Below are 22,751 nucleotides of genomic sequence, written 5' to 3'. Positions count from 1 at the left end.
CTCGGGGAGGCCCTGCAGCACGCGCTAGAGGCGAGCCGGCTAGAGGAGGACGCCCGTTGGGATGGGCTGGACCAAGCCCTCGCCTTGTCGGCGGTGGGGGACTCCGTCCATGCTCCGCTTTTCGTCCCGCCGCCGCTCGAGCCCAAGGCCGAGCCCGAGCCCACGCCCACGCGGAAGCGGTTGCCGCCGGCGCCCACCTGGCCCGAGGAGTCCTACTCCTGGACAACGGTTACCGCGAGTGTGTGAGGGCGCCTCCCGTCCACTACGCTGCGATGCTAGAGAAGGAGGAGGCCCACCTTGAGCGCTAGAAGGCGCATTGGCTTGCCGAGGAGGCGACCGGCGATGAGCGGCAGATGCGTTGGGAGCAGGACAAGGAGACACTGCCCGTTGAGGAGGAGGAGCGCGCCCGCCTCGCCGCAATGCCACCGGAGGAGGCAGCCTTGGCAGCCTATCAAGTCGCATTCGAGTGGGCTGGTCCACCTCCCGTTTTCATTGACCTCCCTGACGGCGACAACAACGGCAAGGGAAGGGTAAGGCGGACGCCTAGGGCAGTGTATGGCCCGGAGTTTTTTCATTGTTTAACTAATGTTTAAGTGAACTTTGACCGGTCATTTATGTTTAATTATGTGTTATTATATGTTTATTTTCAGCCACATGCTTATCTTTTTTTTCTTTGTACGCGGGCTGATATAGGCATGCATCTGCTAACCCATTTTAAAAAGCGGACGCGCCCGTCCGCCTCACCGATCCAGACGAACGAAAAGCGGACAAAGCGCGCGTCCGTTTGAATCGCCTGGTTGTAGTTGCTCTAACACACCACCGAGCTGTTGTCACCACCGTCGCTTCCAAATCCCTACCTCGCGTTGAGGGAGAGGGGACTGGCTGGCTCAGGTGTGGTGACATGGTTCGGCCCAAGTTGGGGCCCCATTTATCACGTGAGACGCATTTTGCACGAATCATTCGCCGATGTGAGGGCTGATTCATCTATCTATGTCCAATTAACAATGGGCCCCACTTGATAGAATGATGCAAAACTTACTTAACTATGGAGGAAACTAGGACAATTTTTATACTCCTCAAATAGAGCAAGAGATACCCAGATTGGCACTTAAGGAGTAAAATTTGAAGTTAACTTTATAAATAACTTATGGTAGTAAGTTAAACTAGTACCAAGTCACTCAAATACATCTCCTTCCTCGTAAATATGATATCGAAAAAGGTATCCAGAATTCTAAAATAGCAAGCACCGAGTCATACATGAATGACACCGTCAGGATGTTCCCTCTTGAGGCGAGCATTCTTCTTCGGCAAAAAGACATCCGACAGGACGGTCTTGGACTTGAGGGAAGCAGCAAATATCTCTAGTGCCTACATTAAAAAAATCCATAAGTACACAAACACACACAAAACAAAAGCTAAATCACCAGCCGATCAACTTGAGCAAAACACCACCTAAAAGTTCAAAGACTTCAAAGAAACTAGAGCACTACGTACCTCTTCCTTGCCGATCTTCACTGTCTTTTCTTGTAAGGCGCTGAGGTCCTTGATGCCCAACAGCGAGATCGTCGCAAAAAAAGAGGCTGAAGTCACTGTCAAGTCGTCCCCGACAGTGTACATGGCCACAGGTAGCGGCGTGGTCGTCGGCAGCGCCGCGGCCACCAAGGTCCGGTTGGTTTCAGCGGCGAGCGTCATAGCCTTCGTCATATAACATCGGCAAGTAGGGCAGCTTCTGTTAGGTATCACCGATAGATATCCACAGCTAGTGCCTACGCCTGAGTAGGCGCCAGTGTTACGGCCTTCACATGTGTAGAAGGTGTCAATACCGTTGTTGAGTTGTATTCCCAACAGCTGCTGGAGGAGGGGGAGCGTGGCGGCGGTGACGGCCGGGCTAAGGCACCGCTCCTTGCTCTTGTAGTTCACACCTAGCTTCTCCACGCTGCCGAGCACGTTGCCGATGCAGCCAACCATGCGCTCCTTGGTCAGTAGGCCGAGGGCGGTGCCCAGCGGCAGGTACAGGAGGCCGGCAAGGAACTCCAGGACGTCGCTTCCGGCCTCGGCGAAGCACACCTTCTGGGACTTGGTGTCGATCATGAGCTTCATCGATAACTCCATAGTAGGCTTGCTATTCTGTTGTAGTCCAATTCAAACCTTCTGAATGAGCAATGTTAATTGACAAGAAAACATGCATTTCTGTATCATCGAAAAGAAGTTGACTTCCAAGAATTAAAGCAGATGGAGCAATACCATCTTTCTAAACTGTAACGCAAAGAGATCTCCGTGTGAGAAGACAATTTCAGATTAGTGGATAATATCAAATGTAACCCACAAGCTATGTACAAACCATGCAACCAATACCACTAGATAAACATTTTTTAACTACAAGATTTGTTGGAAATTTTATATTTCATTTATTACATATAAATGGATGCTTTGTGTAATGCATATATACTATTAAATGGTTTAGATTGTAAGAGTTTACACTGGGGCGGAGATTGTAAGAGTACTTCAATGTGCTTGTATGGATACATGTTAGATACTGATGATAGTGTTGTTAGTGCATGATTGTGTTGTTGTCCTACTCCATATGATATAACCCGTTCCTAGCTAGGTTAGTTAGGTACTTCTCACTCGTGTACATGGGTATATATAATATTTTTCCCAGTATAAACTCTTACATGGTTTCAACCTCTTTCTAATTATTGTGATACTCGTTTCCTCGCTTCCACATGTCCTTACCATGGACAGCGCATCTTCCATCTCCTTCGGCGCCAACACCAACCCTCCCCCTCTACCCTTGCGACCCAACATGTGCCCATCCAGCAACATGTTCCTGTCATCCCCGACCTCCATTAATCCAACTATAATATGCGGTACTCCCTATTCATGTCAGTCTTCTGCACATACAGGCTCACCGACCACATCGAATGCTCCGCCGACGGCTGTATGCGCCTCGCCATCCTTCACTATATATCTATCGGCTCTTGCATCATCAACTAGGTGTACACCCATCTCCTAGGAAATCCTCGACATCATCATGAAGCCTGATGGGACTACTTACTTCCTTTGGCTTGTCGTTCACAACCTCTTCCTCAACAACCGTTCTCATCGTGCAATATATGCCCTCCACAAATTATACAATCTATACCAAGGTGGTCTCTCTATCACATAATACTGTAGCAAGTTAAATCGTCTCACGAACACACCGTGATGCATGTCGACTAGAACATCACGAGCGAGGGCATCGTCCTTAATTCCGTCAGAAACCTCAAGCTCTAACTTCAGTATGTCTATCACCAGCAATCCCTTGCATGGGTTGTCATCCTTTCTTCCCTCCACGCCGAAGCCCATGTTGGCTCATGCAGTCCTAACAGCTCTAGCATCGAATTTTGGGGACAACATGAGTCACCATGGGCGTGGATGTGGAGGGTGGATTCATCCTCCATGGCGTTGATTTGGGTGATGTTCCGCTCCTCTTGCTCGAGGAAGGAGCGATAATAGAGGAAGGATGGCAGCCCACGCAAGGACATGTTGGTGAAAGACTAATTGAAGCCTGGCTTTAGGTCAGTGATGACATTGAGGACAATGCCCTCATCGGTGTGTGGTAGCCGACGATGTTCTGAAGAGTGTCCTCGAGCTACTTTAGCTTGCTACAATATGTCACAATGGAGAGATCACCTTGATAGAGACTAGGGAATTTGTGCAGGTCATAGATCCCATGATGAGCACGGTCACCAAGGAAAAGGTTGTGGACGACAATCCGAGCGGAGTAGGTGGTATCATCGGGTTTGACAATAATGGGGAGGTCTCCTAGGAGGAGGCCGGTGGTGGTGTACACCCAATTGACGATGCATGAGTTGAATGATGTCCAATCGAGATCGGCGAGGTGCATGCAGGCATTGGCGGAGTCGTCAAAGTGGTTGGTGAGCGCATACATGCGGAAGACCACCATGGAGATTCACAATGTATAGTTGGATTCCTGGAGGTCGAGAATGATAGGAACATGATGTCGGATGGGAACTTACTTGATCACAACGGTGAAGGGTTTAGTGTTTGCACCAGAGGATACGGAAGAGGCGCCGTCCATGGCAAGTAGGTGCAGAAGTGAGGAAATGAGTATCGCGTGATTTAGGAAGAGGCTGGTAGAATGTAAGAGCTTAGACTAGGAAGAAGGTTTTCCACACTATCAATTGTATTGATGGTGGAGGAATATATACCCCATGTAAACGAGTGAATGGTAGCCAGCTAACCTAGCTACAAAAGGGTTAGATTCTAAGGACTAGGACAACAACATGAACTGACAACACTAGTAGCACAACGTGTATATGCACGTTAACAAAGATACACCAGGTATAATTGAATTTCCTATTAGGAACACTAATTGCAAAGATATCCACATAGTTTGGAACTTAACTGCACAAAAATTTACACGGTTAAGGACATAGTCATTTGCCCTAAAAGACTTAAATCCTAATTTAAGCCTTTGAGACCTTAGGAGACCATTAAAACCCATAAACCTCAAGACCAAATATAATTAATTTTAAGCTACAACCTTAAAAACCTAACACTACATTGATTAACAGCTTGGGCAATTCCAGGATCAGGTTTTCATGCCAATTCTTACACCACATTTGGAATATTTCTCGGTAGAATAGGGCAAACTTCTTCAGTTATAGAGGTTTCTCGTCTTAAACACTCTCTAAGAGTAAGCACGAGAGTGTTTAATACAGTGTAGTGTGAAAACAGTCTTACATTATGGGACGGAGAGTTTCTTCCTTTCTTTTTTGTACCAGTAGATGAATGTTGCAGCACAGTGGAAACTAGAACTTTGCTTTGGTACACCCCATAGAAAAGTTTACGGATTTAGATGCAAATTAAAGGTGAAGATTAGAATGTACCTCTTCAATTAAAAAAGGACAATATAGTCTTTTGTATCCAAATCAATCTATTCAACACGTTTGATCTGCGGGCTAACATAATGATGGCCTTTTGTAGAAACTTTAGATTATTGTAAACTTTTAAGAGGGGTGTACCAAAGCAAAACTCTTATAGAATTTTAGTAGAAAGATGCAGCAGAAACATGGGGAACAACATATGCAGCATAAACATGGGATACAACATATGCAGCAGTAGGAAAAGACGACACAAACTGATGCACAAATGAAGCAAGAAAGATAATGTACGAAAAATGCAGTAGAAAATATACATCACAAAAATGCAATAGGGACTAGAGTAAAGATGACGCAGAAAAATAGTGTAAAGAACTACAATACAAAAAATACAATACAGAGAAAACTCGTGAAAACATATCAAACCGGGGTGTCTAGTTTAAAGTTCCCGTCGAAACAAAAGGCAATGGTCAAAACGTATGTGTGATTTGGTTGATCTTTTGAGAGAAAAAGACTTTCTGAATTCTGGAAATGGACTTAAATTGTTGACATAATTTATTTCGGAAACTAGCGTAACCAACATACCAGTGGTGGGGTGGGGGGGGGGGGGGGGGGGAGGTGTAAAAACCTAAAAACTGAAAGCCAGCATGCATGTACTAGCAAAACACTAATTATATTACTAACTACTGGCCATGTATCATCTTGTTTTTTCAGGCGTGCATGACAGTCTTACCGAGCGAGCATCCGCCGCCGCCTAATCGCTGAAGATGAAGTCGTCCATGTCACTAGTCACAACGTGTCCGTTGTCGCTCGCAGCTGCGGCGTATTGGCGAGGACGATTCCTTGTTGACATGGAAGCAATTGGAGTCAGGGCGACGGCTCGAAAAGGTCAACGAATACAATGATACATAGAGATTGTTCGAAATATTAGCTTCGGTCCCAAAGTGTAATCTAATGTTAAGAAGTAACGACCGGCAAAAAATGGTTGGGACCAGATCTACTTTACGTTTTTGTTTGTGATGCAACTCCGGTAAAAGATTACATTGAAACGAGTTTGGAAACAAAATTCACATAGCCAAGGATCGAATTAGTCATGCAAACAAATCACATACAGCAACAGCAAGCGATCACGCAGCAGAATCAGGTAGGGCAGGCAGATTTCAATCATGGCCTGGCGAGTGGGAAGAAACAAAATTGGAAGAAAACAAAAGGTAGTGGGAAGGAGATCGATGAAGTGGCTCACGTTCACAGCGTCGCGCCGTCGCCTTTGGTGCCCGCCGCTGCCGGTTGCCGGCGAGGAGATCGGTAGGGGTCAGGGCGGCGGCTAAACGAGGGTTTTACTTTTGCCGCTGCACCTGCACGTGAATGGCGGGACCTGTTGGGCTATTTATGGCACTTGTACTATTTTCTGTAGAGAACTAATTGTGGACCACTAAAGGCCCGCACCTAGCTATCCAGGCCCGTTAATACGGCCCATCTGCGGCTTTCCGCGTGTAGTTTTCCCAAATCTCTTTTCTACTCGTCTGCTCAATATGATTAAGTTTTCTTTTTTTTAGAAAAAGAGGATGACCCCTGGCCTCTGCATCTGGGCGATGCATACAGCCGCTTTATTAATTATTCTCACAAGATCTTAGCCTCTGCATCTGGGCGATGCATACAGCCACTTTATTAATTATTCTCACAAGATCTTACAAAGTCATACAACAGTAAGACTAAAGCCGCCGTCTAATCAACAAATGTCACTACACCTATCCAGTTGATGAAGGGGGCAGATAGCCTGGGCCTAATACCAAACAGACATCGCAGCCAAGCCTAACATCTAAGACCTGAGACCCCAACCTAGCCACTTGTTGGGTCTGGGGCACACACTGGTTCGGCGTGCTCTCAGAGGCCGCCGCCGCCAACTGCCACCGCTCCATCTTCAGAATTATACTGATGCATCAACCTTGCTCGGTCTAGCTATCTCGACGCCACCACGGCGCCCAACGACACCTCCCTGCACGCAAACAGCTGAGCACGTCGCGGTCGCCACTGATACACCTCAGCGCCATGCTGCCAAGTACCACCAGCTGACATAGCTTGAAGTCCTTGAAAGATCTGTCGTGCGTAGCACCTGCCGACCAGGCATGACAAAGCATAGCACCTGTCGATCAGGCATGACTTGACATCTCCACCGAAGCTCCGTGCAAGGTGAAGCCGCTCCACCTCCTGCCTCTGACTTCCAGCGCTGCTCCACAAACGATGCACCCAAGAGAGAAACGACACCGCAGCGCCGCCATCGTCTGATCTGGAACACCAGATCCTAGGGTTTCCCCGGAGCAGCACGAGTGGGTCGACAGTAGTTACACGACGATGCCTTCATCAAGGTAACGGCACAGAACGCCGCCATCGCCTGCCATCGACTCGGTTTTCACCGACAACCATGTCTCCCCAACTCGCAGCCGGGACTAGATGATGGATCTCGAGAGATCCGATCACCAAGCTTCTGGCCGGCCACCGCCGACGAAGAAGATAACCACCACCACTGGCTACACCGGCCAGAACAAATCTGCCATGGGTGCCGCCAAGCAGTCCACCAGGCCCTCGACGTCGCCGCCGATCTAAAGCCAGATGACATGCCGCTGAAGACCGCATCGCACCGCCGCCCGATCCAGGCCAGCCGCCGCCCGTGGCCCGAGGCAGGGCCGACCGCCGCCGCCGTCGAAGCCAACGCCGTCGCTTCTAGATCGGCCGCACCTCCACGCATGTTGGGGCTCCGCCACCCCTGAGACGCGGGAGGGAGGAAGAGCCCCCGCCACCGCCGTCGGCCTCCGGCCACAAGCCGGTGGCATCCTCCGGCGGCGGCGGGAGGAGGGGAGGAAGAGGGGCTAGGCCCGGCGGCGGCTAGGGTTTGGGAGCCCCTGAGTCGCCCGAGCGGGGGGCAACGTGGGGGACGCGGGAGCCCCGGAGTCGCCCGAGAGGGGCTAGGCCCGGCACTTGTTCAATATGATTAAGTGTTCAAAAAAAAAACTCAGTCTGCTCAATACTTCTCACCAAAAAAAATTCAGTCTGCTAAAAAAAAGGAAAATCTAACATATGTAAAAAAAATCCAAGAAAAAGTTTTCCTAATTGCAAAATGAAGTTTTTTCGAAAAGGAAACTCAAAACGAGGTTAAAATGGAACTGACAAACTCCAAAATGTGCGCAGCTAGACACTCGCGTTTCATTGCGACACCCACTATACATGTCAACAACAGCAAAATCTTGCTTGTCATTGTTCTGGGGCTTTTGCTCATGGAGCTATTTTTTTCATTAGTGGCTCCAGCGAGCACCCACAATCAGTGATTCACAAATTGATGTGATTTGTTATGCAAAAAAGCAGAGTTCTATTACAGTTCCTACTAGAACATGTGCCTAAGTATCCTTCGCGATCCAATGGTACAGATCCACTTCTTACAAATGAAGTTAATACACAGGTTTGCCCCTAAACTACCACACATATTTACCCCAGAGCAGCACTTATCCGCAAATAGTTTGTGCAACAAAAGAACATGTGTGCAAATAAATACTCACAGGTTGGTTTACTCTTCTACAGAACTCTGGTGGGATCACAACAACCAGAAGCAACCAAAGCCTGCGGGACTCCATTATTTCCGCATTAACCAGGCCTGAGGCCAGTTCAAATTGATGTCAGAATTTTACACTAATAACATCGAACAACATGCTTGAGTGCTTCATTCATTTATCTCTCATAGTTTCTCTGCTTCCCTTCTTTGGAGCAAATATGTCCTCAACACACTCCTGCTCCCATGATTCGAGAATTTCTAATGCTGTCGGCATCTTTTCATATGAACTACAGTTACCAAATGAGTTCATGGAATCAAGCACTTTGTCGATGGCAGATACCTGTGTGCCCCAATGCGCAAGATTACGATGTTCATCTTCTGAATGCGGACCACGCAGTACAATGTCCCCACCCGAACCAGCTTTGACACCTGATACAGGGATATCAGTACTGGAATCCGAGAATTCATGACTACCCAATGAGTCCTTGCAAGAGATCTCATCCTGTTCCATCAGATTGCTATGTGAACAATTATCTGCTTGAGGCTCTTCAGCGTCTTTCGCCAACATTGTCGCACATTGGGACTGCAATGCTCTTACAAAACCGAGTCCGGGATCTGTTTTGATGGCATCACTAGTACTGAGGTGCGTTATAAGGTCTTTCAACGCATCCACCCTGAATCGATGTGAATTTTGCTGAAGTAGATCGCTCCATTGCTGTTCATTCATCTCGACTGAAGCCGCAGACATAGTATTCATGAGATGCAGTGTTCTTCCATGGTCGCTTTCAGCAATAGTTTGGCAAATATTTTCAGTGAACAGCTCTACATCAGGGATTTCTCCTCTTTCAAGTATTGAATCAAGTGCATGCTCCACCAAATAGGGCTGCAAAACAAAAGCATGATGAGTAAATAATTCTGCACTTGGTCACCTTCGGTGCAAGCACACTCCACGGCAATTCCTAGCAGGCTAAACGTATTTGGAATGCCCTCTCTTGAGGTCAGATGCACAAAATAGGACAAAGTTGAAGATCTGCCAATGCAAATTGAAAATAAATTTGGATATGAAAGAAATAAAAACAACTTGGATGATGATGACAATGACGACCATTATAAGGTGGAGTTTCAGGTGCCACATTTCTTCTGGAGAGTACAAACTGTCACACAAACAGGAGTGTAGCCATATTATAATTATTAGATAGCAAACAAATGCTTAACTCCATGATGAACACAACTTTACTTCTATTTGTTAAATAGGATGTAAAAGGCCATATTTGCACCTGATATCTTGATGTTATATCCCTAGGGCCTCTGCTTTAACTGTGACGAGCCCTATACGCCGACCCATGTGTGCCCGCGCCTCTTCTACTTGGAGACGGTCGATTTCACCGAGGAGGACGCTTTGGCCGATGAGGCCGCGGCACTACCACCCCCAGCAGCGGCTGAGGGCGCACCCGCGGCTGCCCCGGCGACGGCGCTCGTGGTCTCTCTCCACGCGCTCGCCGGGATCCGTGACGAGCGGACCATGCTCTTGCCGGTGACGATCCACGGCGAGCGCTTGGTGGCCTTGGTGGATACAGGCTCCACCCATAACTTCCTGCCCGAGGCTACCATGCGTCGCTTAGCGCTTCAGCCGACAGGCGGGGAGCAACTTCGGGTCACGGTGGCCAACGGCGATCGCCTCCGGTGCCATGGCCTCGCACAGGACGTACCCATCACCATCGGCGGGGAACACTTCTCCATCACCTGTGCGGGCATCGACTTGGGCTGCTTCGACCTCATCCTTGGCGTCGACTTCCTGCGGACCCTCGGTCCCATTCTTTGGGACTTCGACGCGCTGACGATGACCTTCTGGCGCCTGGGCCGCCGCATTCGGTGGGACGGCGTTGGGGGCGCCACGTCCCTACCACCTCAGCTTCAGCTGGCCGCGGCCACCTTCGAGGCCGAGCATCCGCTCTTGGAGAACCTTCTGCAGCAACACGACGACCTCTTCACCGAGCCACAGGGTCTTCCGCCCGCCCGCGCATATGATCACCGTATACATCTCTTGCCGGGCTCCGCGCCGGTGGCGGTGCGTCCTTACCGTTACCCGCAGCTGCAGAAGGACGAGTTGGAGCGGCAGTGTGCGCTCATGCTCGCGGCAGGCATCATTCGGATCTCCACCTCGCCATTTACCGCGCCAGTGCTTCTTGTCCGCAAGTCGGACGGCACGTGGCGTTTCTGCATTGACTACCGTGCCCTTAATGCTGTTACGCTTAAGGACAAGTTCCCTATTCCGGTGGTTGATGAGCTCCTGGATGAGCTACACGGGGCGCGCTTCTTCACCAAGCTCGATCTCCGATCGGGGTACCACCAGGTGCGCATGCACCCAGATGACATCGCCAAGACAGCGTTTCGGACTCACCATGGCCACTTCGAGTTCTTGGTGATGCCCTTCGGCCTCACCAACGCCCCGGCAACCTTCCAGGCCCTGATGAACGACGTCCTCCGGCCCTACTTACGTCGGTTTGTGCTCGTTTTCTTTGACGATATTCTGATCTACAGCGCCTCTTGGGCAGTGCACCTCCAGCACGTCGCCATCGTCTTCAACGAGCTTCGGGCGCACCATCTTCATCTTAAGCGCTCGAAGTGCTCGTTCGGGACGCCTTCCGTCGCCTACCTCAGCCATGTCATCTCGGCCGACGGGGTGGCTATGGACGCCGACAAGGTGGCGGCCGACGCCGCACTCACAGCGGGCTCTTCACGGTTTTCTCGGCCTCGCCGGATACTACCGGAAGTTCATCCGGGAGTTCGGCCTCTTTGCGTCGCCACTCACGCGGTTGTTGCGCCGTGACGCCTTCGCCTGGGACGAGGAGGCGACAGCGGCATTCGAGGCCCTCAAGGGGGCCCTCACGACGGGGCCCGTTCTGCAGATGCCGGATTTTGACCGCCCCTTCGTGGTGGACTGTGACGCCTTGGGTGCGGGGTTTGGCGCCATGCTTCATCAGGGCGATGGTCCTCTCGACTTCTTCAGCCGGCCCTTCGCTCCGCGCCATCTTAAGCTCGCGGTGTACGAGCGGGAGCTCATTGGCTTGGAGCAGGCCGTGCGCCATTGGCGGCCCTATCTGTGGGGCCGGTCTTTCCAGATTCGCACGGACCATTACAGTCTCAAGTTCTTGCTGGACCAGAGGCTCTCGACCGTGCCGCAGCATCAGTGGATTAGCAAGCTCTTCGGCTTCGACTTCTCCGTCGAGTACCGCCCGGGTCGTCTTAATACCGTGGCCGACGCCTTGTCGCGCCGCGACGCCGACCTCGACTCCACCGTCGGCGCCTCCGAGGGGACGGCGCTGTGCATCCGCTCCGGGCCCACATTCGGCCTCTTCGCCGAGATTCGCCGGGCGACGGCGACCGCTGCCGACGCGGTCCTCCTTCGGCAGCAGCTGGCTGCCGGCGACCTGGAGGAGCCTTGGCGCTTCACGGACGGCCTGCTTCTCCATGGGCGCCGCGTTTTTGTTCCGGCACATGATGATCTTCGTCACTAGGTCCTGTTGCTGGCCCACTCGGCTGGTCATGAGGGTGTGCAGAAAACCCTCCATCTTCTACGCGTCGACTTTTACATTCCTGGTGATCATGCCTTAGTCCGTGACTGGGTGCGATCTTGCATGACATGCCAGCGCAACAAGACGGAGACATTACGGCCGGCTAGTCTGCTTCAGCCTTTGGACGTGTCGTCTCAGGTCTGGGCCGATATCTCCATGGACTTCATCGAGGGCCTTCCCAAAGTAGGCGGCAAATCAGTCATTCTCACTGTGGTCGACCGCTTCTCCAAGTATGCCCACTTCATCGCGCTGGGGCATCCGTATACTGCCGCGTCCGTGGCCCGTGCCTTCTTCGAGGGCATCGTTCGTCTTCACGGGTTCCCCTCTTCAATCGTCAGTGATCGGGACCCGGTGTTCACAGGCCATGTTTGGCGTGACCTCTTCAGGATGGCGGGCGTCCAGCTCCGCCTGAGCACGGCCTTCCACCCTCAGACGGACGGCCAATCCGAGGTGGTTAACAAGGTGATTGCCATGTATTTGCGCTGTGTTACAGGTGATCGCCCTCGTGCTTGGGTGGATTGGCTCGCATGGGCGGAGTACTGCTACAACACCTCCTATCACTCCGCCCTGCGTGCTACACCATTTGAGGTGGTCTACGGTCGGCCGCCCCCGCCTATCTTGCCGGTGGACCCGGCGATGGCACGGACGGAGGCCGCGGGCGAGCTTATTCGCACCCTTGACGAGATGCTCGCTGAGGTCCGTCAGCGTCTCCTCCAGGCCCAACAGCTGGCCAAGCATTACTACGACGGCAACCATCGCGAGGCGGAGTTCGCGGTGGGTGATTGGGTGTGGCTGCGTCTTCTCCACCGCTCTACGTAGTCACTCGACCCGCGCGCGAAGCGCAAGCTCGGGCCTCGCTACGCCGGGCCCTTCGCCGTCTTGGAGCGCATTGGGCAGGTGGCCTATCGCCTTCAGCTTCCAACCGGTGCTCGCATCCACGACGTTTTCCATGTGGGGCTGCTCAAGCCTTTTCGTGGAGAGCCACCGGCCGCTCCACCCGCGCTTCCTCTGACCGCCGACGGCCGTCTTCTTCCGGAGCCGGAGAAGGTGTTGCAGGCGCAGCTCCGTCGTGGGGTGTGGTTCGTTCTGATCCAGTGGACGGGCCTTCCGGAGGAAGAGGCTACTTGGGAGCAGCGTGACGACTTCCGCCAACACTATCCAGACTTTCAGCTCGAGGACGAGCTGTTTGCGCAGGCGGGGAGAGATGTTATGACCGGTTTAGCATATAACCGGAGGAGGCCCACTGGGCAGTAGTTAGGGGCTTGGCCCACAAGTTATCTTAGGTTAATTATTATGCAAGTTATCTAGGTTATAAATATAGGTTGTAAGACTCTTTTCGGAATTAAGCAATAAAGATATTTTCTATCCCTATTGCCCGGCTCCCAGAGGAGCCGGAAACCTAGCCGCCGCCAGCCCTAACCGCCGCCGCCCTCCTCTTCCCTCACGACGGCGCCGACGCGCCGGAGCACGCGCCCTCACCCCCAACCTCCGCTGTTCTGCCCTTATAACCTAAGGAGTAGAGCCGGTAGGAACCCTAGTCCTACCACTTGAACATATTATTCAAACATGGATCTGAGCTAGTACTGTGTTAAGAATCGAAACGCAAAGTCATATACTCCCTCCGTCCCAAAATTCTTGTCTTAGATTTGTCTAGATACGGATGTATCTAACACTAAAACGTAACTAGATACATCCGTATTTAGACAAATCTAAGACAAGATTTTTGGGACGGAGGGAGTATCTCAGAAAAGGTTATGGGGTAGTAGATAATAAACACACCTTTCCAGCTCTCGATGCCTTGACAAGCAACCATGAATATTTGCTTTGATCTAGATGGTGTTGAGAAAGAGTCATCTGTCTGTATACATTTTCGAAATATTCCCACTGTTGGGCGGATGCAGATGCTTCAAGTATAGAGCTGTATGTATACGCGTCTGCTTTAAGTGAAGAATGGTCACGGATATGTGGCTGAGAACTACAAGCACTATATGTGGTGGTCTCAAACAAGTCTTTTGCCTTCCCAAACATATCACAGCGTCCATAAACTTTTAGCATCACATTTATCGTCCCAATATTTGGAGTACAGTAGTCCTTCATTGACTCAAATATCGAGATACACTCGGAGATATATCCACCATCAAAAGAGGCTAGGATCATGCCAGTAAATGCGAACTCCAGTGGTTTAGTGAGGCGAAGCTGTTCCATCTTCTCAACCTGAAACAGAAAATTTATCATAAGAAGATATTGCATGCATTTCTTTTCTTTACTCTCCAAGTCCCCACATGGAGATATTACTTGTGCAGTAAGGAATCAAAACAGTAATGCCAGTGTTTTGCAAAGTAAGATTACTTAATTTGACTCCGGGAAGAAAATGGAGCCAGAGTGGAGATACAAAACAAAACCCGCAATAGAAGAGGAAAGACGTATCCTCTGTGCTCTCTGTTCTACTAGAATATAGTTGGACAAGACATGGTAGACCATAAACAACTTTGACCAAGAATATTCGTAGTATTTATTTACTAAAGTAGAAATGTATATTTTTGGACTTGCTTTACATAAAGATATATCGGTACAATACTAAATATTATCAATTTAGGTAGTTCGGTACAAACTACCAGTCAAAGTTAAGGAAGTTTGACGACTCAAATTCGAAAACAACACGTCTTCGTGAACAGCGGGGGCAAGAGACTAATTTAAAACTTGAAACAAACTGAGAAAGACAGCACCTTAAATAATCCTGAAAATGTTGTGCTGAGGCAACGAGGCATTACCACATAAGACTTCCAAAGCTAAACACCATCATTTGTGTTAGTAGCATTTGAGATTTTGCATGCCAGAACTCAACTTTCAGCAGATAAGTGCAAGCTTGAGGTGGCAACAAGCCCTAGTGGGCACAAATTCATACCTCGTGGCTTTTCCACTAACAGCCAGAGTAGCTATTCTCAGAAGATCATACACACATCAAAGATCAGAGCATCTTTTTTCTTCAGCTTTTTTGCCAGCCAAAGAAAGCTATCATATTACTCCTAACCTTGGTAGGACATATGGCATGGTTCCAGAGCTGTTTTTCTAAACAAATCTCGGTGAAGAAATCAAATCATATAGCTAGCACAAACCACAAAAGGCAACACTATTTGACTAGTTACACCAAAAGGAAGAAAGCAGTATAATTGCAGATATAAATGCATACATGATCAATCACAAACCTGTAACATAGCATCTTTCCACCTTCCTTTATTACAAAGACAGCAAGCTAATTCATAGTACACACTTGCAGCTCCAACGACTCCTCTTTGTTCCATGTCTTTAACTGCTTCAACAGCTTCATTTACTTTTCCTTGTTCCCAGAAGGCTCTTACTAACACTGAGTGCAAATATTTGAAGGTCAACTACATAACTGAAATGTCAAATAACAAATCCAATGAATATAACTACAATGCATGAATGCAATACATCAGATGAAGCTTACTGCAACGCTACCTTTATAAGTTATCGCTCTTGGAGGTACACCTTTCCTCTGCATCTTTTCAAAGAACTTCTGGACAAACTCATACTTCTTGGATTTAAGCATAACCTTTCAGAAAGCAGCCCCAGTAAGAATAACAATATGGCAAAACAAATTACAGATTCAACAAAGAAAAAACACCACATTTTTCTTAAATGTGATTCCATATTATTTCCTTGAGAATGGAACAGATTGGACAAATGAAGATATGAGATAAAGGACAGGCATATGAGGAAGATAAATAACTTGACATAAGGGTAATATTAAGACAGGCAGGGCAAAATCAGAGCACTGAATCTCTAGAACAATACAAACAGAGACCAGACTTCTAAATCAGATGCATGTATTACGGCCTGAAGAGTAACTGCAATAAGACAGGGCCTGGCTAACTAACAGTTATGGTTCCCAAAAACAAACACAATTTGTCAATAATATATTTTTAAATATGGTAATAAGTTTTAGCATTGTATCTTAACAGATTGTACCCGTAATAATAATTTAAAACATGGTAATAATAATCAAATAAGTTAGTGATATCTTCGTCGAGATATAAATGCCACAAAATATTTCTAAATATGTATACCAAACAAGAATAGAAAAATGTTACCATATTACCCAAATTTCAATACCAATCATCAATTAAACATGTTACCTCCATTGCCAAGCCAAATGTCGCTCCTGTAGGTGTCAATCCACCGAACCGCATTTTCTGAAACACCCAAAATACCCCTTTCCATTGCTGTGATAGTACGCAGGCATTAAGAACCTATAAAACCAAAGGTCGAAGTGACAAGACAATCAACTTTTCAACAAGATCAAGATTTCTTCCAAGAGGGAACTAGGAAAAAGGAATGAAAAGAAAAGCTGCAGAAGCTACTCTCACCGAGTTATAAACGAGAACATCCGGCTCCAACAAAGGATCCCAATCTTTGCGCCGCATCATCATTACCCTTTTTGAAGGCTTCTGTCTCATATAATCGATTATCTTAATTAGCTCATTGAGAAGGCCAGCTCTACCAAGTGTAACAGCAATACTATGGTATGCAGCCATATCAGGGTATATTTGAGCATCTCCCTGATGTGAAGCAAGATAAAACGTCTGTGTCAGTTACTTTCTATTTTTTTAAAGAGGGAAACATACAAATTAATTCATTACGATTATGGGAAAAAAATAAAACTACCCTCATGATGGTGAAAATCCGCAGTGCTTCAGTTGGCATCCATGCTTTCCCAAGGATTGACAGTAACTTGGTATAGACAAACCTAGACATGGAACAATTATGTTAGTTAAGTTATTGATATTCCAGCATAATTTCGTAGCATAAATTATGCTTACAGTGGATGGAAAGGAGGAAATGGGTACAAAATGAACGTATAAACAGATAATTACCTGCTTCTTCGATGCTTGTAGCTGTTCTCATTGTACACCCACTCGGTAACAGCAACAGCCTGCCTCCAGTTTCCTTTTGCCTCGAGCCCTTTGAGTATTTGTAATAGATTATCTTCATTATATATTAGGTCAGCTTGTTTCATCATTCTAGTAAGCCTCCAATCACCCGAACTAAGGTCCACTTCACTGAGCCTGGTGGATAAACTTGTTTACTGAATTTTGGAAAACAGAACACTTCGAGTTCACATGTGACTTGATATTTAGTAAGTATGAATCTCATATATATATAAAAAAAACATGTGTCTAGCTATCAGATACAATCCATGCTAACTCTATCAATTAATTGCCCTTAAGGTCCCAGCCCCATGAAGCTAAATGGGTCACTTGTTTATCATTCTTTTCCCACGCCAAGCTGCTAAATGGGTCACAAATCAAGAACGCCTGAAAGCGCAAAGCGTAAGAATATACCTACTGACCAGCAACTCAATCCTCCTCTCCTCGTCCCCCACCTCCGAAATCCAGCCGGAGCCGACACGCCTCTGCTTCCCCTTGGCGTCCTCCACCCCCTCATCTTCTACGTCGCCGTCAAGAAGCCACTGGAATCTGTCACCGCTCCTCTCCTCGAGCATCTTCCGCAGGCCGACGAGGCCCTCCTCGCCGGAGGCCGCGCGCGGAGGGCCCACGACGCCGCGGGCGCCGTGCCAGGGCCGCCCCATGAGGACGCGGTACTCCTCGGCGGCCGCGCGGAAGCGGGCCTCCTCTTCTGCCACCAGCGCGTCCTCCTTCGGCGGCGCGGCGGCGGTGGCGGCGGAGGCCTCCTTCCTCGCGCGCCGGAGCGACTTGCCGGCCTCCTTCTTGCGGAGGGCATGGAGGATCTTGGGCGTCGGGGACACGCCCTTGCGGAGGAGGCGGCGACGGAGCGTCTCGGTGGTCGGGGTCGGCCGGGGCTTGCGGTTGGGGCCTGGGTGGGGGGTGGGGGGGGGGGTGGGGTTTTGGAGGTGGAGGGAGAGGTGGAAGCCAGGGGAGGGCGAGGAGATAGCCATGGCCGGGAACGCGCGGAATGCAGCTGCATCTCCGGTTCTCCCACAGCAGCAAAGACCACTACACTTCTGAACTGGGCTTACAGGCTTGTCCTTTTCCACTCCAACTTCAGCGTTTGTTTGAGCCCAAGCTAGGCCTGTTAAAATTTGGCTAGCCAATACTTTGATCAAGGTTTTGGTTGCCCATGTTTTGGCCAATGTTGACTAGAAAAGTGAACTAGAGCTTCCTTCCTACTCCCTCCGTTCCTAAATATTTGTTTTTCTAGACATTTCAAATGGACTACCACATACGGATGTATGTAGACATATTTTAAAGTGCAGTGCAGGTTCATTCATTTTGCTCCGTATGTAGTCATCTGTTGAAATATCTAGAAAGACAAATATTTAGGAACGGAGGGAGTATATGTCTGCCAGATTGGCGCGGTGGAGCTGCTTCGCGATGATGGAGCAAGGAGGTGTATGTGTCTGCCGGATTTGATGTCTCCGTCTGTCGTCGGGCGTGCGTGGTGCACATGCGTGTATGGAGCTTGGTTGCGGCTAGGACCGAGGTGGTTTTTGTTGCCTCGGGCGCACACCTATGGTACCTACCGGCATGGTGCTCAGCAAGCCTCGGCGGTTCGTGTTGCATCTGGTGGCATGGCTTCCGACCGGTGCTTGACAGATCAGGCGGCTGGTGCAGGTAAGTGGCAGCCCGCAGCATCGGCAAGGTGCGGTTGGCTGTTTCGGCGGTAGGCTTCTTCGACTGCGAGATGTCTCGGTGGTGGTACTTGGTGGCTTTGCTGACGGCGGTGCGGGTTGGGTGTTTGGGAGTTTGGGTGAAAGACCTTGTCTCGGCCTTGAGCATGTGACCAGTGATGGCGACGGTTGCGGACGTCGTAGACCTTTTTGGCGGCATTGCCGCACCCCCTTCCTCATGGATCCGGCTCTGGGGAAACCCCAGATCATGTGCGACGGGGCGATAGCGATGCCTTGGCGTTTGATGAGCCACAAGTATAAATGATTAATTGTAGGCTTTTCGATAAGTAAGAGTGTCCAATCCAATGAGGAGCAGAAAAAATTGATACGCGGTTTTCCGCAAGGTTTTCTCTGCAAATGTTGTAAAATAGTTTGGGTAGGTAGTGTGATAGCAAGATAATTGATGACAAGTAGCAAGTAAAGACATTTCCAACGTTGGCCCGTAAATTGGCTTCGACATCCATCAGTAGGCATTGGCAGGACCAGTCCGCGGACACTGAAGTGGGCGTATAGGGCACCGAATTAGCTTATCTGTGGTTGTAGATGCTCTTATACCTCAATCTCTCCTCTCACACTCTCTTTACCTGACAAAAGCTGGAACTTAGTGTGCCATGTCGTGCACGTATTGCTGTGTGTTCATTTGACAAATTAATTGTCATCTTGAGGTTGAGAGGAACGACAGATTCTTGCACAGCCAAGCGGCACTGATGAGCTCTGCACTGCGCATGCTGGTGGTTGTGCCGGCGCCGGCGAGGGAGCCGTGCGATGCCTGCGAGGAAAAAACGCCCGGCGCCCGCTTTGGCTCGCGTTTCTTCCTTGTGCACGATCGGGACCTGCAACGACTCGACGCGTGATGTAACATCGGAAGGCCACGCGAAGCTTCTCCAAAAGCTGCCGTTTGTGTCGCTACTCGCTGCTGCCACTCTCAGTAATGACTTTGGGAGAGGCAGGCGCCGCCCGCGTCAAGTGGCTGATTCATCTTCGCTGGGTGATCTACGTCCAACGGATGCACGTACCCCTAGTCTTCTTTTCCCATTGCTCGCGCTCGCACGCCGGCGTCGCGCGAAGCCCAGTGCTCGTCTATAAGACTATAAATACACTCTTGTCTAAGCTCAATTCGTACTGGATCCCCCCGGCAGACCACCTGACCCGTGCGAGCGAGATGGCCGCCAGAAGGCACGCCGGGAGCAGCTCCGGTTCCACTTCGGCGAACCTAAGCATGAAGCTGCTGGTGGAGGTGGACAGACGCGGCACGCCCAGGCGCGTGGTGTACGCCGAGGCTGGCAAGGACGTCGTCGACTTCCTCCTCACCTTCCTCACCTTGCCGATCGGCACGGTCGTCAAGCTGCTCCGGAGGAACTCCATGCCCATGGTAGGCTGCGTCGGCAACCTGTACGGCAGCGTCGAGAAGCTCCCCGACGACTTCATCTGCCACAGGGACGCTAGGGCCGCCAAGGACACGCTGCTCAGGCCCGCCGGCGGCAGGCTTCCCCTGCTCACCAACGCGGGGTCGTCCAGCACCGGCGGCTTTGTGAGGGCGGGCGTGACCTACACGGTCATGGACGACCTCGAGGTTGCTCCCAGGTCTAACGTCGATTTCATCACCAGCCTCAACAAATATGGTATCAGGGACATCAGCTGTCTCCACGGGAAGGATGTCCAAGTTGGCCACACCGAGGTAATTCACGAAGAAACTATACTCTTTTTTTTAAGTTGAACTAATTTGATGGAGGTGAATTATTGGATGTGGTTTGTGGGTTTGCAGGGTCTCCAGATACTGAGGGCGTCACTCAAGTCGAAGACGGTCCTCACCGACGTCTTCCTTCGGACGAACACTCCGAGTCCGAGTCCGAGGGCCTTAACCGCAGGGTGAAGTGTCCTCGCCGTGTCATCCTTGTGGTGCGTGCATGTGTGTCTTTTGGTCATATGGTTCGTGGCCTTCGGCATCCTTGACTGAAGCTCACTTCTTGAACCCACGAAACCTGTGTTGGTCACTGGTTCACGGCTCACATACTATGAATAAAGGCAAGGAGTTATATCATCAGGTGTCTCTTCATTAATTAGATGATTTTTAACAAGTCTCAATCGCACCAACTATCCTTCTCTCCAGGTCACACCATATAGTAGTGCAATTAATTATAGTACTTGGTAATAAAGGATGCCTTTGAGATTTGTTTTTGAAAGAACTAGTGACAGCAAAACGACACTCTCCGGGAACAGGATCCGGCCTTGTATCACATTGTATGCGATACGAATGATACTTTTACACAAGTACTCAACTCCTTTCCCGCCGGATACATCCTTTGCGCAGCAGTTGGTCGGCCCTTTCTTGTGTCATGACAATGTTTTCTATCTCGTTTGGATTAAATTAACCTAACATAAGGACGAGATGTGTTTCGCCGGAATCTAACTGCAAACCAATTGTAACATTTATGACAATATAAGCAGTCATATGGACCTTTCACTTGAATGTTTGATGAAATTTATGGAGGTAAAGGCATAAAACATTGCAATTGCCTAGATCAATTATAACGTATATGGCTATTCAGCACACTTTGGAAAAAATAAAACGAAGAAAATAATTGCACATGTACTACCGTGACACCCATTCGTTTTATTTTCCTTTGCTTTCTCTTTGTTTCCTTTTCTGTCTTCGTTGGTTTCATGTGTTTTTCTTTGTTTCCCTTTGTTGTTTTTCTTTATTTTCCTGCGTTTTTCTTTGTTTCCTGCGTTACCGTTTTAAAAAATATTTTTCCTATACACATTTAACATTTTTCAAATGCTTTATTATGCTTGATTAAGATATTTTAGAGATATGATCAACTTCTTTCAAACACATTGTATATTTGAAAAAAAATGAGGTGTGCGAACATGGCTGAAGCCTCGGCGCTCAAATTTGATATTTCCCTTGCGCAAAGGGTGGATTGCAATTAACTCATTATTAACTGTGATAATTTAGTGGTCGTTGACACCATAAAGAATGGAGGACGATCTGCGGAAGCGGTGGTGATAGCTTTTGATGATTGTTATTATTCTGCTTGTGATTTCCTATCTCAAGTTTCAGACATTAATTTAATAGAGAAGCAAATAATATTGCTCGCAAGTTTGCTAGGCCGGGCCTATCTGCATTTGTGATGTTAGCTTCAACAAATGGCATGACAAAGAGAGACAATTGCATCACCAACAGCTTTAGCGATGAGTCCAACATCCTGAGGATCTTGCAGAGACTAAATTTTGCGACATCCCGAGGTGCTAGCTCTTCAGTTGATAATGTTAATCCATGATGCTTGGATGGAGAGACAGTGACGAGTCTCGTTGTGGATGATATCTTTGAAGAGTTTGATGGTCATCTCTACTTCTAAAGGAGGAGTCTGTGGTCGTGATGGCGGGTCATGGTATGTCATTCGTTTCGTTCATTGCTCCCTCGAACCGATTCTGCTCCGGTGCTCCCCCCTGGGCTGAACGCGAGGTGGAAAAACACATCGACGGCCAGGATGAACCAAAAACGGTTTATAACGAGGGGCATGATCGTCTTTGTTGTCCTCGCGTATAGCCGTCGAGGAGCCTTGGGAGGCCCGTACGGGCCCGGTTAGATCGTATGCCCGGCCGTATACGTATTTGTATATGGCGGCGTTTCGTGCACGCGTGGAGTCGCCCGCGCGTGGGGCAGCACGTGTCACGGGTAGATTCCAAAACCGTCCCATCATATAAATGTGGACGGCAACCACCTCCGGCTGCATCGCCTACCATTTCCCCCCGCCGCATCGTCTCCCTCTCCCCACTCCCCACTCCCTACTCCCTCTCCTCTCCAACCTCCTCGTCGCCCTCACCGCATCCTCTCCATCGCCATGGCGGACGCAGGAGGCGAGCGCCCCGATTGGGGCGCAGATCTGGTGGAGCAGGCGCGACAGGTCGCTGCGGGCACCTTTGTGAGGGGACGTGCCGGCGTCTAGCGCGGTGCTCCCCCCGCTGCAGATCTGGAGAAGGTGGGGGCGGGCTGCAGCGGCGCAGTCCAGCCAGATGCGCCCGCTCTGGCGATCTCCGGCAAGGCGCAGAAGGTGGAGGTGGGCTCTGGC

The 22,751-nt window shown here is 49.5% G+C and overlaps 3 protein-coding genes across 6 annotated transcripts; 1 reads left to right on the top strand and 2 right to left on the bottom strand.

Annotated features, from left to right (window-relative positions):
• Positions 1–1,083: 1,083 nt before the first annotated feature.
• LOC123074225 (uncharacterized) lies at positions 1,084–6,257 on the bottom strand. Of its 3 annotated transcripts, none has more exons than XM_044497121.1 (4): positions 6,130–6,257; positions 5,620–5,728; positions 1,495–2,151; positions 1,084–1,368 (listed from the first exon to the last, which is right to left on the bottom strand). In XM_044497121.1, exons 3-4 carry the CDS (start codon positions 2,110–2,112, stop codon positions 1,252–1,254), a joined length of 735 nt encoding a protein of 244 aa, XP_044353056.1. In that variant the 5' UTR covers positions 2,113–2,151; positions 5,620–5,728; positions 6,130–6,257; the 3' UTR covers positions 1,084–1,251. The 3 variants fall into 3 exon arrangements, with proteins under 3 accessions (XP_044353056.1, XP_044353055.1, XP_044353057.1); XM_044497120.1 differs by having other exon boundaries at positions 1,495–2,127; XM_044497122.1 differs by lacking the exon at positions 5,620–5,728 and having other exon boundaries at positions 1,495–2,127; positions 6,130–6,252.
• A 1,949-nt stretch (positions 6,258–8,206) lies between these two features.
• LOC123077638 (pentatricopeptide repeat-containing protein At5g67570, chloroplastic) lies at positions 8,207–17,958 on the bottom strand. Of its 2 annotated transcripts, none has more exons than XM_044499939.1 (9): positions 17,369–17,958; positions 16,901–17,092; positions 16,692–16,773; positions 16,394–16,585; positions 16,163–16,276; positions 15,486–15,579; positions 15,212–15,369; positions 13,785–14,219; positions 8,207–9,313 (listed from the first exon to the last, which is right to left on the bottom strand). In XM_044499939.1, exons 1-9 carry the CDS (start codon positions 17,941–17,943, stop codon positions 8,603–8,605), a joined length of 2,553 nt encoding a protein of 850 aa, XP_044355874.1. In that variant the 5' UTR covers positions 17,944–17,958; the 3' UTR covers positions 8,207–8,602. The 2 variants fall into 2 exon arrangements, with proteins under 2 accessions (XP_044355874.1, XP_044355875.1); XM_044499940.1 differs by having other exon boundaries at positions 17,377–17,767.
• Positions 17,959–19,728: 1,770 nt separating this feature from the next.
• On the top strand, positions 19,729–20,946 carry LOC123074224 (uncharacterized). The gene is made up of 2 exons (XM_044497119.1): positions 19,729–20,353; positions 20,441–20,946. Exons 1-2 carry the CDS (start codon positions 19,838–19,840, stop codon positions 20,546–20,548), a joined length of 624 nt encoding a protein of 207 aa, XP_044353054.1. The 5' UTR covers positions 19,729–19,837; the 3' UTR covers positions 20,549–20,946.
• The last annotated feature ends 1,805 nt before the right edge of the window (positions 20,947–22,751 follow it).

Source organism: Triticum aestivum, chromosome 3D, assembly GCF_018294505.1.
Source record: "Triticum aestivum cultivar Chinese Spring chromosome 3D, IWGSC CS RefSeq v2.1, whole genome shotgun sequence".
In the NCBI taxonomy this organism is placed as follows: domain Eukaryota; kingdom Viridiplantae; phylum Streptophyta; class Magnoliopsida; order Poales; family Poaceae; genus Triticum; species Triticum aestivum.
This window is presented reverse-complemented; position numbering and strand designations above follow the sequence as displayed.

What these genes read in the sequence shown, in the direction of transcription:
- LOC123074224 (XM_044497119.1), top strand. Translation starts at nt 19,838, where the DNA reads ATGGCCGCCAGAAGGCACGCCGGGAGCAGCTCCGGTTCCACTTCGGCG. An exon ending in TCCAAGTTGGCCACACCGAG is followed by an intron (nt 20,354 to 20,440) that starts GTAATTCACGAA and finishes GTGGGTTTGCAG; the next exon opens with GGTCTCCAGATACTGAGGGC.
- LOC123074225 (XM_044497121.1), bottom strand. Translation starts at nt 2,112, where the DNA reads ATGGAGTTATCGATGAAGCTCATGATCGACACCAAGTCCCAGAAGGTG. An exon ending in TGAAGATCGGCAAGGAAGAG is followed by an intron (nt 1,369 to 1,494) that starts GTACGTAGTGCT and finishes TTTTTAATGTAG; the next exon opens with GCACTAGAGATATTTGCTGC.
- LOC123077638 (XM_044499939.1), bottom strand. Translation starts at nt 17,943, where the DNA reads ATGGCTATCTCCTCGCCCTCCCCTGGCTTCCACCTCTCCCTCCACCTC. An exon ending in ATTGAGTTGCTGGTCAGTAG is followed by an intron (nt 17,093 to 17,368) that starts GTATATTCTTAC and finishes TTTATCCACCAG; the next exon opens with GCTCAGTGAAGTGGACCTTA. An exon ending in AGGCATCGAGAGCTGGAAAG is followed by an intron (nt 9,314 to 13,784) that starts GTGTGTTTATTA and finishes TTTGTTTTGCAG; the next exon opens with CCCTATTTGGTGGAGCATGC.